Below are 18,713 nucleotides of genomic sequence, written 5' to 3' on the forward strand. Positions count from 1 at the left end.
GATTGATTGAGAGTGTGATTGAGAGTGTGAGTGAGAGTGTGAGTGAGAGTGTGAGTGAGAGTGTGAGTGAGAGTGTGATTGATTGAGAGTGCGAGTGAGAGTGTGTTTGAGAGTGTGATTGATTGAGAGTGTGATTGAGAGTGTGATTGAGAGTGTGAGTGAGAGTGTGAGTGAGAGTGTGAGTGAGAGTGTGAGTGAGAGTGTGATTGATTGAGAGTGTGATTGAGAGTGTGAGTGAGAGTGTGAGTGAGAGGGTGAGTGAGAGTGTGATTGATTGAGAGTGTGATTGAGAGTGTGAGTGAGAGTGTGAGTGAGAGTGTGAGTGAGAGTGTGATTGATTGAGAGTGCGAGTGAGAGTGTGTTTGAGAGTGTGATGATTGAGAGTGTGAGTGAGAGTGTGATTGAGAGTGTGAGTGAGAGTGTGAGTGAGAGTGTGAGTGAGAGTGTGATTGAGTGAGAGTGTGATTGAGTGAGAGTGTGATTGAGTGAGAGTGTGATTGAGAGTTTGCGATACACAGGATCGCGTGTGTCCTTGAGGCAGCGGTGTCGTCGTGGTCAGCGCTACGCTGCGCTACGAACCCGGCCCACCGAGAGTTCGATTGCTGCTCGCGGCCAACACCGGCGACAATGATTTGAATCGGTTTTGGGCCTCCCCTAGGTCCACTCAGCCTCAAATGAGTACCTGATGCGGTGTAAACATCGCCACTGGGGGATACAAAGGCGGTCGGGCGTGGTGCCGGCCACCGACCCCCTCGCGTGCCGTACTGGCATTAAATAGGTGTTCGCTAACAGCACTTGCCCCCAAAGTCTGTTCAGTTTCTAGGAGACCTTTGTCTTTATGTGTGTGAGAGTGTAAGGGTGTGTGATTGAGAGTGAGCGCGTGATTAAGAGTGTGTCTCAACAGAGAAACAGGGAGAGGGGTGAGTGTTTGTATGATTGAGAGAGCGAGCGAGCGAGCGTGTGTGTGAGCGTGAGAGTGTGTGTTTGTGCATGAGAGTGTTGGTAAGTGTGCGCGTGTATTTGTGAATGTGAGAGGGTGGGAGCGTGTGTGTGTGTGAGAGGCTGGGAGTGTGCTTATGTCTGAGAGAGCGTGAGAGAGTGTGCATATAAGAGACTCTGTGTGTGGATGTGTGAGTGAGAGGGTGAGTGAGAGGGTGAGTGAGTGTGTGTGAGAGTGGGGAGCGGTGGTGTAGCGGTTAGCGCGCTGCGCTACGAACCCGGCGACCCGAGTTCGATTCCCGCTCACGGCCAGCACCAGTGACGATTATCTGAACCGGCCCTGGGCCTCCCCTAGGTCGACTCAACCTCAATTGAGTACCTGGTGCTACGTGTAACAAAAAATTGCCACTTAGGGAGACAAAGGCGGCCGGGCGTGGCGAAGGCCACCCACCCCCTCGCGCGCCATTCCAGACTTCATAGGTGCTGCTGCTCGCAGCGCTTGTCCCAACAGTTGGGTTGTGACCTTTGTGCCCACTCACCCACCCACTCACCCACTCACTCACCCACCCACCCACTCACCCACCCACCCACTCACTCACCTGTTGTCCACTCACTCATCCACCCACTCATCCACCCACTCACCCACCCACTCACTCACTCACTCACCCACCCACTCACTCACTGACCCACTCACCCACTCATCCACTCACTCATCCACTCACTCACCCACTCACTCATCCACTCACTCACTCACTCACCCACTCACCCACCCACTCACTCACCTGTTGTCCACTCACTCACTCACCCACCCACTCACTCACTGACCCACCCACCCACTCACCCACTCATCCACTCACTCACCCACCCACTCACCCACCCACTCACCCACCCACTCACTCACCTGTTGTCCACTCACTCACCCACCCACTCACTCACTCACTCACCCACCCATTCACTCACCTGTTGTCCACTCACTCACTCACTCACCCACTCACCTGTCGTCCTCTCAGCGAAGCTGTCCGCCCGCCGGTGATCCATCGTGGCCACGTGACGCGATCTCCCTGCGAGCGACACAGAGAGAGAGAGAACGAGCTGCTGTGATGTACAAAGACAAAGATCCCTCGGGTAGCCTTTTGTCTTTGGGGCCGTCCATAAATGACGTCACGCGATTTTGGACGATTTTGACCCCCCCCCCCCATCGTCACACGGCATCAAAAAAAGTCAGACCCCCCTCAGATATGACGTCACAAAGCTCTGCCCCCCCCTCCCAAAAAATAAAACATGCTTCGAATCGCTTTAATCTATTGTCATTGTAGTGCGTATTTAATGTGGCGCTGCACTCTGATGTTGTAGGAGAAAACATTTATTAAAAAGTCTATTTAATTAAGTAGAACGTGTTGTCTATATTTATTTAAGTTGCGCATTTTGATGTGACGTCACATTTCTCAAACAACCCCCCCCCCCCCCGCTCTAGGGGGGTTGGGTCAGACAAATGTCTGACCCAACCCCCCTAGGTGCGTGACGTCATTTATGGACGGCCCCTTTTGTCTGATGTTCCACACAGGTAACGGTTCTGGTCTTCGCCGCTGTTACTGCTTCGTGGTACAGCCAAACTTGCTGTTGCCATCACCGGCCACGTGTCACGGTGGTCAAATCGTAAAATCGTCGCGGGTTTACTCTCCAACGCACACCGCTGTGCTGAACGCGTTACTCATTGGTACGTTTTGTTCACGTGACATCCCCTTACTAATTGCCCGTGTCGGGTGGTGGTGGGTTAAACGACACATTTATATTTTACGCGATCTGGGCTTATTGTGAATCATATTGGTCGCGAAAGCCTACGAAGTGTGAAACGGCTCATCAAAATATACAGAGGCTCTCCTCGCTATACGTTGCAGATGCGTTCCAAAAGACGGGGCACACAAAGGAGAACCCGCACGAGTAGACGGGCTGCATGCCGAGTAGCGCACACAGTACACACACAGTACACACACAGTACACACACAGTACACAGTACACACAGTACACACAGTACACACTACACACAGTACACAGTACACAGTACACACACACAGTACACACACACAGTACACACACACAGTACACACACACACAGTACACACACACACAGTACACACAGTACACACACAGTGCACACACAATACACACACACAGTACACACACAGTACACACACAGTACACACACACAGTACACACACAGTACACACGCAGTACACACACAGCACACACACAGTACACACACAGCACACACACAGTACACACAGCACACAGTACACACAGTGCACACACACACACACAGCACACACAGTACACACACACAGTTCACACACAGTACACACACAGTACACAACACAGTACACAACACAGTACACACACAGTACACACACAGTACACACACAGTACACAACACAGTACACACAGTACACACACAGTACACAACACAGTACACACATAGTACACGCACACAGTGCACACACAGTACACACACACAGTACACACACACAGTACACACACAGTACACACACACAGTACACACACAGTACACACACAGTACACACACACAGTACACACACACAGTACACACACACAGTACACACACACAGTACACACACAGTACACACACAGTACACACACAGCACACACACAGTACACACACAGCACACAGTACACACAGTACACACAGTACACACAGTACACACAGTGCACACACACACACAGCACACACAGTACACACACACAGTTCACACACAGTACACACGCACAGTACACACACAGTACACACACAGTACACACACAGTACACAACACAGTACACACACAGTGCACACACAGTGCACACACAGTACACACACAGTACACAACACAGTACACACACAGTACACAACACAGTACACACATAGTACACGCACACAGTACACAGCGCAAAGTACACAGCACACACGCAGTACACACGCAGTACACACACAATGTTATCCCATATCCGACCGACAAAGCCGCACGTCGAATGAATCCAAACCGAATAATGGAACGAATTGTGGCTATTTAATAGGTTAGCCTCGCACAAACCCTACCCGCATCAAGCAAGCCAAACTTGAATATACGCAACAAAGATAAAGACCCCCCGTCTAGCCTCAACAGACTGTTGGGGCAAGTGCTGTTAGCGAGCAGCACCCAGTGGTGATTTTTTAATACACCGCACCAGGTACTCATTTGAGGCTGAGTCGACCTAGGGGAGGCCCAGGACCGGTTCAAATAATCGTCACTGGTGTTGGCCGTGAGCGGGAATCGAACTCGGGTCGCCAGGTTCGTAGCGCAGTGCGCTGACCGCTGCACCACCGCTCCCCACAAAATATACGCACAAACGCATACACCAACACACGAACACATAGGCATACGCACATACATGAACATACACACTCACACTGTCTGTCGCGAGTGCACAGTACAGCTGAGGAATAAGGGCCAATTGTCCCGGTGATCAATAGCCTGGGCCAGCGAACCCATGATAGGTTATTGATCACCTCTGCATGCAGCCGATAAATCAGTAACGATAATATAATGGGCAGAGTCGGCGATAATCTGCGGTCAATCGACAATTGATGGCAATTTCCACTCTTTGCCACCGATTGCCGGCTCCATCAGTCACCGCCGTGTCCGTGCGTGTGCACGTTGAAACTTTTTTTCGCACCGTACCCAGCAGCACGTGATCATCGGAGGCGCGGGGGAGGGACAGCGAACTGCATGCGAAGAGCAGTTCGGAAAGAAATGAGTTGCCAATCAAGATCGGAAACAAGTAAACCCGTAAAAACAAAGTTTTTCACTATAAATCCTTTATATGCGTGGCGGCTAGAGTCCTCTCGTCCTCTGGCTTGAGATGGCTGCCACCTATGGGTCAGATGATTGTCTGCCAGTATTAAGCAATTGGTAATTGAATATTTAATTTGTTTTCCCTAAGCAGTGTAAAATTTTGGGAATTTTTTTTCACGAACATTAATTGTCTCGGACAACGAGTCTGTGTGGAAAATGTCAGCTCGATTGGATCACGGGAAGTGGGTTCAAAAACGACCGAAAGATTTGCACGGTTGTAAGCAAGCAAGCAAGCACGCAAGCAAGCAAGCACGCAAGCAAGCAAGCAAGCGAACTTAATATAAAGGATTTAAAAAAGATGCGTTCATTGATCGTCGATTAATTAGAATGACGCCTCGGACGATCGCCACTGCTGCTAAAGGATCGCAAGGCAGTTTAGTGGGGGCGATGACGTCACAGATCAATACCCGTCATCGGTAACCGCGTTGTAAGGGGTGATATCGACACGCCATCGTTTCCGGTTTTCGGTGATCGATGACGAATATAACCTGTAATCCACAACGCAGGTTTTGTTGTTGTTCGATCGCGTAAATATGTAAATGTGTCGTGAAACCCGCCACCACCCGACACAGCCAAAGGTTTGTCACGTGAACAGATCGTGGCCAATTCGTCACTAGTACAGCACTAGTGTGCAGTGTATAGTGTAGTGTATAGTAGTGTAGTGTATTTTGGTATTGTGTAGTGTATAGTGTAGTGTACGAGTACAGCACTAGTGTGCAGTGTATAGTGTAGTGTATAGTAGTGTAGTGTATTGTGGTATTGTGTAGTGTATAGTGTAGTGTACTAGTACATCAGCAGCGCCGTTGTGTGTTGGAGAGCCAAGCAGCAACATTTAAAATCCGAGTTCGACGTTTCGCAACGAATCACAACCAGCTTCATCAGGCGACAGCCAGATTTATGGAGACGTCCGCCCGTAAAGATTCTTGGCAAAGAATCGCCAACGATCAGCAGTCACGAGGCTTCGTAATCGTTACCGATGTAACCGCTCGATAAATAATCGATTAGCGATCTGTGCGAGGTGTGGATGTTAACAGATTTCACACCGAACCATCTCTCGCTCGCGCGCTCTCTCTCTCCCACACACGCGTGTGCCGGTGATGTCCGCGTCTTCTTCGAACGCTGGGGGAGCCGGACAAGCCCCCCTTTCTCTGTACCAGCGTGGACGGCACCCCTCGTGTTCACCTTCTGAAGCGCTCGCTCGTCACCGTGGCGTGCGCGATGACCACCACCACCACCACCACGTGGCTTTTACTTTGTGTCGTGCGCGGCGCATTTAGCGCCACTGCGCCTGTGGATTTATAGCGTTTGCGGTTTGGTTGCTGGTGACTTTGTGTGTACTTCGTATCGGAATCGCCTGCAGTGCTGTTGCAATAAAAGTTGTTCAAAAGTCAAAAAGTCTCTCTCTCCGAGACACTCAGCTCAATGAAGCGCGCGAAGTCGGGAGAGAAAGAATTACTCTCTTTCTAATCTCTCTCTAAACTCCCTCTAAACTCCCTCTAAACTCTCTCTAAACTCTCTCATCAGGTATAATCTCCTCCGCCCCCCCCCCTTGCGTGGGGGCGGGGGGGTCTGGGGGTTGGGGGGGGTCTGGGGGTGGGGGGTAACGAGGGGATGGTAACGGTCACCGTCACTGTAATCGCGTTACTCGTTACTGTAATCGCGTTACTCATCACTGTAATCGCGTTACTCGTTACTGTAATCGCGTTACTCGCCGCGTTACATGTAATAATATATTATTTTATTATGTTTCATTTTTGTTATTTTATTACTTCCCTTCTACGTGCATTTACCGAAAGAACCAACAACATGAATCCCTGCAGTCACGAAAGCTTTAAATCGAAAATTAAACTCATCATCATCATCATCGGCGGCGGCGGCGACGTTTCGAGGGTTGGGGGGGGGCGAGTGGGGCCGAGGAGCCGGGCTCACTGCCCGCAGGGGCAGGATTAGGCCGCGGGGGGGGGGGGGCACCGCGGGAGGGGGGGGGGCACCGCGGGAGGGGGGGCACCGCGGGAGGGGGGGCACCGCGGGAGGGGGGGCACCGCGGGAGGGGGGGGGGCACCGCGGAGGAGTCGATCCGTGGCCAGTCGCCTCCTGCACGACGGGCCCCCTAATCAGGGGCACGTGCGCCGCGCTCAATCGGGACCCCCCACGGCGCGCGCGTGCGTGCATCTGCCCCCCCCCCACCACTACTACTAACCCTCCCTCCCCCCACCACTAATCCCACCCCCCACCACAACTAACCTCCTCCCCACAACCGCTCCAGCCCCGCCTCTGACCCCCCCCCCCCACCACCACCACTACCCCCCCCACCCAGACCTCGCCTATAGTTCGTAGCTAATCAGCATCACTTCTGGATACATTCACTCGCGGGATTTACTGCCTAAGAGAAATCTCAGAGGCGGGCACGGCGAGTGCGGTGTGAGTGTTGTGTGCGGTACAGGTGTGTGTGTGTGTCTACACAGGTGTGTGTGTGTCTACACAGGTGTGTGTGTTCTCCAGGTGTGTGTGTGTGTCTACACAGGTGTCAGTGTTGTGTGCGGTACAGGTGTGTGTGTGTGTCTATACAGGTATGTGTGTGTCTATACAGGTGTGTGTGTGTGTCTATACAGGTGTGTGTGTGTGTTCTCCAGGTGTGTGTGTGTGTCTATACAGGTGTGAGTGTTGTGTGCGGTACAGGTGTGTGTGTGTGTGTCTACACAGGTATGTGTGTCTACACAGGTGTGTGTGTGTGCTCTACACCGGTGTGTGAGTGTGTGTGTGTCTACACAGGTGTGTGTGTGTTTACACAGGTGTGTGTGTGTGTTCTGTACAGGTGTGTGTGTGTGTTTACACAGGTGTGTGTGTGTCTACACAGGTGTGTGTGTGTGTGTCTACACAGGTGTGTGTGTGTGTTCTGTACAGGTGTGTGTGTGTGTGTGTTTACACAGGTGTGTGTGTGTCTACACAGGTGTGTGTGTGTGTGTCTACACAGGTGTGTGTGTGTGTTCTGTACAGGTGTGTGTGTGTGTGTGTTTACACAGGTGTGTGTGTGTCTACACAGGTGTGTGTGTGTGTGTTCTGTACAGGTGTGTGTGTGTGTGTGTGTTTACACAGGTGTGTGTGTGTGTACACAGGTGTGTGTGTGTGTGTCTACACAGGTGTGTGTGTGTTTACACAGGTGTGTGTGTGTCTACACAGGTGTGTGTGTGTGTGTACACACAGGTGTGTGTGTGTGTGTTCTGTACAGGTGTGTGCACGAGTGCGCCGTGCAACGGTGAATGCGCTGCGCTACGAACGCGGCGACCCGGGCGTCGATTCCATCACCGGTGACGAGGGATTGAACCGATCCCACCCGGTTCGGCGGCGCCGCCATCGATCGCGTCCCCACGGCTCGCGATTAAAAACGAATTTAAGAGGTCGACGTTTCGGGCAACGGCCCTTGTTCTCAGCACCTCGAGAGGCGGCAGAATGTGGATGGAGTTCCGAGAAGAATGGAAATTCGCTGCGCCGGTATTTGATTTTGCAACAAAAGGTGTGGCTATGAGATGTTAACTACCTCGCTTGGTACGCAGGAGGTCGTGGGTTCGATCCTGATCCTGACGCCTGCTGCTGTATATTTGGAGTCTGCGTGTCTCTCTCTCTCTCATCATCATCACGGTGGCTATGAGATGTTAACTACCTCGCTTGGTACGCAGGAGGTCGTGGGTTCGATCCTGATCCTGACGCCTGCTGCTGTATATTTGGAGTCTGCGTGTCTCTCTCTCTCTCTCATCATCATCACGGTGGCTATGAGATGTTAACTACCTCGCTTGGTACGCAGGAGGTCGTGGGTTCGATCCTGATCCTGACGCCTGCTGCTGTATATTTGGAGTCTGCGTGTCTCTCTCTCTCTCATCATCATCACGGTGGCTATGAGATGTTAACTACCTCGCTTGGTACGCAGGAGGTCGTGGGTTCGATCCTGATCCTGACGCCTGCTGCTGTATATTTGGAGTCTGCGTGTCTCTCTCTCTCTCATCATCATCACGGTGGCTATGAGATGTTAACTACCTCGCCTGGTATGCAGGAGGCCGTGGGTTCGATCCTGATTCTGACGCCCGCTGCTGTATATTTGGAGCTTGCACGATCGCTTAGACTTGTATCCAGGTTCTCCGCTTTTTCTCACCGCACCTCGAAACGCGCATTCAGAGTATTTGGCCGCTCTAAACGTCCACGTGATCGTGAGCCACTTCCGTTGAGCCATCGTTTGTGGTAGCCAAGGTCGATTCAGAAAAAAAGAACCACGATATGGAAATCAGCGGGCCTGGTACAATCAAACATCGTTTATAGTTTTCATGAGTCCCTGGGCAGGAACATGAAACGTTGGTATCAGATAAGGGTAGCAACAACGCGATTTTGACCGATTTATTTACGTGGCTAATGACAGTGTTTAACCGCGATAATCCTACTAATTGCAAGTGGTTATCAGGTAAGTCGCTGTTGTTGTTGTTTATTGTTGGGCGGGGGGGGGGCACAGAGAGGAACTGGAACGGCTCAGGTGATAATGCCCCAGGTGCTACCACCCGGTGAACACGGAGACAGCGTCTCTTACCACTAATGATACTAATAATTAATAATGAATGTTTTTCGGGTTATGTTCTCTGTGTGTGTTGATTGTTGTGTTTTGATTGATTCACGTTGTGATCTCTGTGTGTGTGAATGTTGTGTTTTGGTTGATTCACGTTGTGATCTCTGTGTGTGTGAATGTTGTGTTTTGATTGATTCACGTTGTGATCTCTGTGTGTGTGAATGTTGTGTTTTGGTTGATTCACGTTGTGATCTCTGTGTGTGTGAATGTTGTGTTTTGGTTGATTCACGTTGTGATCTCTGTGTGTGTGAATGTTGTGTTTTGATTGATTCACGTTGTGATCTCTGTGTGTGTGAATGTTGTGTTTTGATTGATTCAAGTTGTGATCTCTGTGTGTGCATGTTGTGTTTTGATTGATTCACGTTGTGATCTCTGTGTGTGTGAATGTTGTGTTTTGGTTGATTCACGTTGTGATCTCTGTGTGTGTGAATGTTGTGTTTTGATTGATTCAAGTTGTGATCTCTGTGTGTGTGAATGTTGTGTTTTGGTTGATTCACGTTGTGATCTCTATGTGTGTGAATGTTGTGTTTTGGTTGATTCACGTTGTGATCTCTATGTGTGTGAATGTTGTGTTTTGATTGATTCAAGTTGTGATCTCTGTGTGTGTGAATGTTGTGTTTTGATTGATTCACGTTGTGATCTCTGTGTGTGTGATTGTTGTGTTTTGGTTGATTCACGTTGTGATCTCTGTGTGTGTGAATGTTGTGTTTTGATTGATTCACGTTGTGATCTCTATGTGTGTGAATGTTGTGCTTTGATTGATCCATGTTGTGAGTTCTGTGTGTGTGAATGTTGTGTTTTGATTGATTCACGTTGTGATCTCTCTGTGTGTGAATGTTGTGTTTTGAGTGATGCATGACCTTGCCATTCGGAACACGACCCCGGAGCGTGCAGTTGTTTTTGTTAATGGCCCACGTGTCAGTGTTTGTTGTTGCTGTAACCAGGAGTCTATGATGTAACCTGCAGCCCCCACCCCACCACCCCCACCCCTTCTGGAATCGAAAATGTAAACGAATTTGCCCAATGGAGTTTGATCTGTGCCACAACGAGTAGAGAACGCACGTCAATAGTGAAACCGACACCTCGGGATCGATTTGTGATCCAACTCTCACATGTTCGCTCCGTGCACAACGAGACAACGCACCTCAGATGAACACGGTTTGCTACGTACGGTGCGATAGAAGTTCAACATGCATACAGTGCAACACGCCTGTGTTTTCACGTATATCTACAGTCGCGTAAATATATTTAAGTATTAACACGCCTGTGTTTTCACGTATATCTACAGTCGCGTAAATATATTTAAGTATTTTTTTTTACACATTCCATTAGCCACACGGCCTTGGGGGAGTGCATCATGTCGGCAGTGCTGATTGGTTCATTACGAGCAAAAGAAAAACACTAGACCGGTTTCGACATTCAGTGTCTCATCAGCAGTGTCAGCCTCGCTTGAACCAACTCTGGTCGAACCGCCCAGATGTCCATAGACATGGGCCCGAGTTGGGTGCAAAACCACATTGCGCATGGACACAATGCAATCATACTCGTTGGTTCTTTCGGTAAAGTCACGTAGGTGAAAATAAAACAAATAAAAAATAAAATGAAAAATACAAACAACTAAATAAAATCACGACGTTTCGGAGCCAACACACAGGTTGTCACACCTGATGACGGAAGCTCGTGTTGCCTACGAAACGTCGTGATTTAATTAAGTAATTTATTTTATTATTTTATCATGATTTTTTTTTCACCTCCGTGACTTTACCGAAAGAACCACCAAAGAATATGTATCCTTGCAGTCACGAAAACTTCAAATCTAGAACATTGCAATCATTGGCGGCGTTGTGGCTTAAATCAGTTACGCGCTGAATCCGCAGACAACGCGTCACCTCGCTCGCTGGCGGGCGGGCAGTCGTCCACTCGTCACTCTTCTATCGCAATCAACGAGCAAATTCGCTCGTTGATTGCTCGACCCGCGTTGAGGACTCGGCGTCTACCAGACGCGGACCGTGTCGTGTCGTCCACCACAGTCCAAGTTACAACAACAGACTCACGCACTGACTCAGCCACCCACCCACCCGCCTGCTCACTCACCCACCCACAAACTCACGCAAGGATAAAGACAAATATAAAGAGACCCCGTATAACCTTGCCATACCGTTGGGACAACTCACACACCCGCCCACTCATCTACTCACCCACGTACTCACTCACCCATCCACCCACCCACCCACCTGCTCACTCACCCACCCATCCACCCACCCACCCACTTCTTCACAAACTCACACAAGGATAAAGACAAATATAAAGAGCCCCCTATAACCTTGTCATACCGTTGGGGCAACTCACACACTCACCCACTCATTCACTCACCCACTTACTCACTCACCCATTCACCCACCCACCCACCTGCTCACTCACCCACCCACCCACCCACTCATCCACTCACTCACTCACTCACCCACCTAACCAAGCGCTGACTCACCCTCTAAATCACCCACTCACCCACTCACTCGCCCCACTCAAGCACCCACTCACTCACCCATTCACTCCCCAACTCACCCAACCACCCACTCACCGCACTGCAGGTCACCTCACGTCTATTTCTGCTGTTTCCCACGCGTGTTGCTCCACTTTGTAATTCCCCTTCCCAACAACCACCACCACCACAACCACCACCACCACCACAGTCATCGTCACCACCACCGCCTCTCTTCCCTAAGCTCTTTCAACAATGGCCTTGGCTCAATGCACGTACCGCCTTACTCTTTCACCCCTTGACAACGGAGGCGGTGCTATTTGTTGCTGGCCGTTCGGCGGGATGCGTTTGGGGCCCATGTGGCTCCGCAACTGGTAAGCGAGAGAGAAGAGACCCAACACCTAACACGAAATGCTCGACGTTTTTTCTTGGGCCATCGCGAATATTGCCACGTGCAAACCTCCCGCGAGACGGGGCCCACAATCTCGACTCGACGCGTCGACGAGACTCCGCGCGGCCACGTGTGTGTGAGAACGGGCTCCGTATTGGGATCAAGGCCTTCACATAGCAGTGGATAGATGATGGTGGTGGTGCTGGTGATGATGACCACTGGTCGGCCACCAAAATAACAAGAAGAGTCCATCTATATTCTTAGGGTTTTTCGGTAAAGTCACGTAGGTAAAACATTAAAATTAATAAAAGTAAAATAAAATAAAAATCACGACGTTTCGGAGGCAACACAAGCTTCCGTCTTCACAGCTGTCGTGGCTGTGACGGTTCCACCTGAAGACGGAAGCTTGTGTTGCCTCCGAAACGTCGTGATTTATTTATTTATTTTACTTTTATTAATTTTAATGTTTTACCTACGTGACTTTACCGAAAAAACCTAAGAATATGAATCCTTGCAGTCACGAAAGCTTCAAATCTAGAGTCCATCTAGATTTGAAGTTTTCGTGACTGCAGGGATCCATACTCTTTGGTTCTTTCGGTAAAGTCACGTAGGTAGAAAATAAAATAAATTGAATCACGACGTTTCGGGCGCAACACAAGCGTCCATCATCAGGTGGGACACCCACAGCAATAAACAATTGCCGAAGTGATGTTATTCAGCAAATGTTTATTGCTGTGGTTGTCCCACCTGATGACGGACGCTTGTGTTGCGCCAAAAACGTCGTGATTTAATTTATTTTATACCGACGTGACTTTACCGAAAGAATCAAAGAGTAACAAGAAGAGCACAATTTTTTTTCGAATTCGGTAAAAAGTTCAATATTTCAAGAGCCGCGAGGCACTGTTGGTGAATGCGAGACGGTGGTTGTCCTGAGTGAAGAACGGTCACGAAGCAGTTCGTAGAAGAGCCGAACCCTGCCCACTGTAGACTGGACTCCCATGGTGAACTGGACTCCCATGGTGAACTGGAGCCCCCATGGTGAACTGGACTCTCATGGTGAACTGGACTTCCACGGTAAACTGGACTTCCACGGTAAACTGAACTTCCATGGTAAACTGGACCCCATGGTAAACTGGACTTCCAAGTTAAACTGGACCTGAGCTCACAGCTATCCCTACTTGCATGGGACACACACACCTGGGCCAGACTCACCCGGGCCAGACTCACCCGGGCCAGACTCACCCGGGCCAGACTGACCCGGGCCAGACTGACCCGGGCCAAACGAACCCGGGCCAGACTCACCCGGGTCAGACTCACCCGGGCCAGACTCACCCGGGTCAGTTTTCAACAACTACAACGTCGCATTTTTGTTGCTGTTGTTGTTGTTGCAGCAGCGAACAAGCGAACAACGACAACGTTGCGTGTGTTTGTTGACCAAAACAAAGGGACGAGAGAATGACAATTGTGATAATGGAGCTCTCTCGATAACATGACTCGATGTTGGAATCCGGCAACGTTCAACGCTCGGCAGGCACAGCCGTTCTTTGGTGAGTGCAGATGTTGGTGACAGAGCCGCCACAAACGTGCGGGGGACATTCAGTGTCGTAAACGCTTGAGCACAAACGTGAACACGTCGCTTTGTTCAACGCACAGTTGCTGGGGCAGTACAGCTGACGTGGGGGGGGGGGGGGCACGCGAACTGCACTTGCCTCCACAGGCTATTGAGGCTACACGGGGGATCTTTGTCTCTATGTGTGCACGCCTTCGAGAGTGTGGGCGACGAGAGGAGTGGTGGGGCAGTGGTGAGCGCAGTGAGCTACGCATCCGACGACACAAGTTCGATTGCCGCTCGCGACCTATAGCAGTGGCGAATGTGTGAACCGGTCCTGGGGACTCCTCCTCTAGGTCGACTCAGCCTCAAATGAGTACCTGGTGCGGTGGGTAAACATCGCCACTGGGGAGACAAAGGCGGCCGGGCGTGGCGCTGGCCACGCACCCCCTCACGTGCCGTGCCGGCCTTCATTGGTGCTACTCCCCGACAGCACTTGCCCCAACAGCCTGTAAAGGCTATACGGGTGATCTTTGTTTGTGTGTCTACGTGAGTGAGGGCGACTCCGTGAGGGTGAATCTCGGAGCGTGGCGGCCTCTGTCAGGGCGACTACAAGTGGGGGAGGGGGTGACACTGAGCGTGGGTGACTCTGCGTGGGGGGGGTGAATACAAGGGGGATGGGTGACACTGAGCGTGGGTGACTCTGTGTGTGGGGGGGGGATTACTACAAGGGGGGGGGGTGACTACAAGGGGGGGGTGACACTGAGCGTGGGTGACTCTGTGGGGGAGGGGGTGACTACAAGGGGGAGGGGGTGACTACAAGGTGGGGGGTGACACTGAGCGTGGGTGACTCTGTGTGGGGGGGGGGTGACTACAAGGGAGGGGGTGACTTTGTGGGGGAGGGGTGACTACAAGGGGGAGGGGTGACTCTGTGGGGGGGGGGGGGCGGCAGCTGTCGGGGTTGATTCCCCGCGCCCTCACCGCATTAGCGACGCGAGACGCTCACAAATCCACCATTTTGCTTTCGCATCACGCGCCTCCATCACCCACAGCCCCCCCCAACTCTTCCATCACCACCCTCCCTCCCTCCCCCTCCATCACCCAACCCTTCACTCTCCCCCACCCATCATCCCTCCCATCATTCACAGCCCCCAGCCCCCCCCCCCCATCAAACTGCATCGTCACACTCGGCCCCCCCCATCACGAACCTCCATCCAAACTATACACTTCCAATCACCCCCCCCGCCCTCCCTCTCTCATCCCCATCATCACATCATCACCACCCCCATCACTCACATCCTCATCCGTCTTAACATCACCACCCCCATCACTCCCTCTCTCCCCCCCCCATTCATCCCGACATCACCACCACCATCATCGCCATCCATCACTCCGGACCTGTCAACCCGACCCTCCTCCCCAGCCCCCCCCCCCGCCATCCCTGCTGCCCCCCCCACCACCACCCTCTGGGTCACGGACCTCTGATAACGAGAATCATAATGGGGGGGGGGGCGGGGTGGGGTGGGGGGGACGTTTCCCCCTCTACCCCCCCCCCCCCTTGCACCTCCAAGCCCTTAGCAGCTCCATTCCCGCGAGGCAGAGGGAAAGAGCAATCAGCACTCCCCCCCCCCCCCAATTAACCCGAGCCCCCCCCCGCCACCAGCCCCGCCCCCTCCCCGCTTTCATCCCTACCCCGCCCCCCTCCGTCCCTTGAGTCGCGTTTACAAATTAGAGGATAAATGACGAGGTAATGAGCGGCGCGGCGCGATGCATTGTGGTATGAAGAGAGGCATCGCCACGACCCCGTCATCAATTACCCCCCTTCATCTTGCTCGCATCACTCCCCCGTCACGTGCCCATCACCCCCTCTTCCCCATCACTCCCCCATCACCCCCTCCCCCTCTTTCCCATCACTCCTCCATCACCCCCCCCCCCCTCTTCCCCATCACTCCCCCATCACTCCCCTTCCTCCCACTCCCCATCACTCTCCATCACTCCCCCTCTTTTCCATCACTCCTCCGTCACTCCCCCATCACTCCCCCCCATCACTCTCCTTCTTCCCACTCCCCATCACTCCCCCCCATCACTCCCCTTCCTCCCACTCCCCATCACTCTCCATCACTTCCCTTCTTCCCCATCACCCCCCCTCTTCCCCATCACTCCCCATCACCCCTCCACTGACACCTACACAATCATCAGAATGATGACTTTACTCTCATCGTTTACTCATCGTAGGAAGAACACAGCAACCAAGTAGCGACAAAACACCGAACTATAAATAAACATCGGATTACACCGCAACTAAAACAACCATACTTCACCACTCTGGGTCAATGCGGGTCGGTGAAGATGTCTCGCTCGATACTGGTGGTGGCCGTGGTCCGAATCACACGATTCAGACTTTGCATCTCTCGGTCATTAAAGAGCCCCCCCCCCCATCCCTCCCCCTAACACCCCCCCCATCCCTCCCCATGCCCCCCCCCCACAGTTTCCCCCCACTGCTCGTCACCCCTCCCCCCGCCCCCCTCGTCATCCCACTCTGCACTGTCTCACAAATCACGTCGAGATGCGGCTGAAAATAACGCGGGGGGGGGGGGGGGGGGGCCCTGAGTGGAGGGGGTGGGGGCGAGGGTGGAGGGAGAAGGGGGGGGGGGCATATGACGATGTTGACCATGATGATGACAACTTGATGATTGTGATTATCATGAGGATATTGATCATGATATTGATGAGGATATTGATGAGGATATTGATGAGGATATTGATGGTGGATGATGACATCGACGATAATATTGACGGTTATATGGATGACATTCATGAGGATAATGATGGTGTATTATGTTATTGATAACGATATTGATGATGGTGATGATGATTTTGATGATGACATTAATGCAGCTATTAATGATGAAGATGATATTAATGAACGTATTCATGATAATGATGATTACATTGATGATATTGATCATATTGATGAGGATGATGATGATGCTGTGTGCGTTCAACATTTCAAGACTCCGGACAATCGAGACGGGCGCGAGTGAAGGACGCTGAACACGACAGGAGGCATGACGGTCAGGGTGGGGGCCCACCCCCCGCTCCCCCGCCCGCATCAATCCCCCAATCTCCCCCCAGCCCCCCAGCCCCGCCCCTCACCCACCAACTTCCCCCCTCACCCCTCCCCCGCAAGTGTAATTTGCTTCAACGCTCAGGGTCAGGACACCTCTGTTACCAGCGGAACTAAACGAACGAGGGGGGGAAGGGGGGGGTGTTGGTGGGGGGGGGGATGGGTGTGAAGTTGGTGGAGGGGAGGGGCGGGGGGAGGGAGCTGTTCAAGGGGTCCAGGCAGGACAGAGACCCCCAGAGACACCCAGAGACAGACCCAGAGACAGACACTCACACAGAGACACCCAGAGACACCCAGAGACACCCAGAGACAGACACTCAGACAGAGACACTCAGAGACACCCAGAGACACCCAGAGACAGACACTCAGACAGAGACACCCAGAGACACCCAGAGGCACCCAGAGACACCCAGAGACAGACACTCACACAGAGACACCCAGAGACAGACACTCACACAGAGACATCCAGAGACAGACACTCACACAGAGACACCCAGAGACAGACACTCACACAGAGACACCCAGAGACAGACACTCACATAAAGACACCCAGAGACAGACACTCACACAGAGACACCCAGAGACAGACACTCACACAGAGACACCCAGAGACAGACACTCAGACAGAGACACCCAGAGACAGACACTCAGACAGAGACACCCAGAGACAAACACTCACACAGAGACACGCAGAGACAGACACTCACACAGAGACACCCAGAGACAGACACTCACACAGAGACACCCAGAGACAGACACTCACACAGAGACACACAGAGACAAACACTCAGACAGAGACACCCAGAGACAAACACTCACACAGAGACACCCAGAGACAGTCACTCACACAAAGACACCCAGAGACAGACACTCCCACAGAGACACCCAGAGACAGACCCTCACACAGAGACACCCAGAGACAGACACTCAGACAGAGACACCCAGAGACACTCAGACAGAGACACCCAGAGACACTCAGACAGAGACACCCAGAGACACTCAGACAGAGACACCCAGAGACAGACCCCCAGACAGAGACACCCAAAGACAGACACTCACCTAAAGACACCCAGAGACAGACACTCAGACAGAGACACCCAGAGACAGACACTCACACAGAGACACCCAGAAACAGACACTCACACAGAGACACCCAGAAACAGACCCCCAGACAGAGACACCCAGAGACAGACACTCACACAGAGACACCCAGAAACAGACACTCACACAGAGACACCCAGAAACAGACCCCCAGACAGAGACACCCAGAGACAGTCACTCACACAGAGACACCCAGACATGGACCCGCCCCTCGGAACAGCGTAGAGACATTGAGACATCGCGTCCCCCAGGATCAGTGTTTCTTCTTCACTTGTGGCTCACAGCACCCCCTGCGAGTGTGCGAGACGTGGCCACATTTGTTTCGAGGGCGAATCGTTGAAACGCAACTTGGGCACGTAAGTCACGACTACTTTGTTTCACCAACCCTGCGTGCACGAATTCACATTGTCAATGTTTTAACGGATGAGAACCCAAGGGGTACAAGGCTGCAGCCAAGGTTAAGAACCGCTGCCCGAGGGAGAGGTCAGAGAAGGCGACCCCCCCCTCCAGAGAGAGGGGAGTAGGCATGGACCCCCTAAGCGACCCCCTAGAAAGCGGGGAGGGGGTGGGTCCGGGATGGGTCAAGGACACGTCCCAGACGGGGGAAGAGAGGAGAGGGGATCGCTGCCAG

At 52.2% G+C, this 18,713-nt stretch overlaps 1 protein-coding gene across 1 annotated transcript in view; it reads right to left on the reverse strand.

Annotated features, from left to right (window-relative positions):
• Positions 1-18,713, reverse strand: part of PITX1 (paired like homeodomain 1) — a 110,465-nt gene that overhangs the window by 69,359 nt on the left and 22,393 nt on the right. Inside the window, exon 2 of the mRNA XM_078875323.1 lies at positions 1,935-2,000. Within this exon, the coding sequence (XP_078731449.1) occupies positions 1,935-1,977 (43 nt within the window). The 5' untranslated portion in view covers positions 1,978-2,000. The remainder of the gene's footprint in view (positions 1-1,934; positions 2,001-18,713) is intronic.

The sequence above is a fragment of the Lampetra fluviatilis genome, chromosome 41 (assembly GCF_964198595.1).
Source record: "Lampetra fluviatilis chromosome 41, kcLamFluv1.1, whole genome shotgun sequence".
NCBI classification, from domain to species: domain Eukaryota; kingdom Metazoa; phylum Chordata; class Hyperoartia; order Petromyzontiformes; family Petromyzontidae; genus Lampetra; species Lampetra fluviatilis.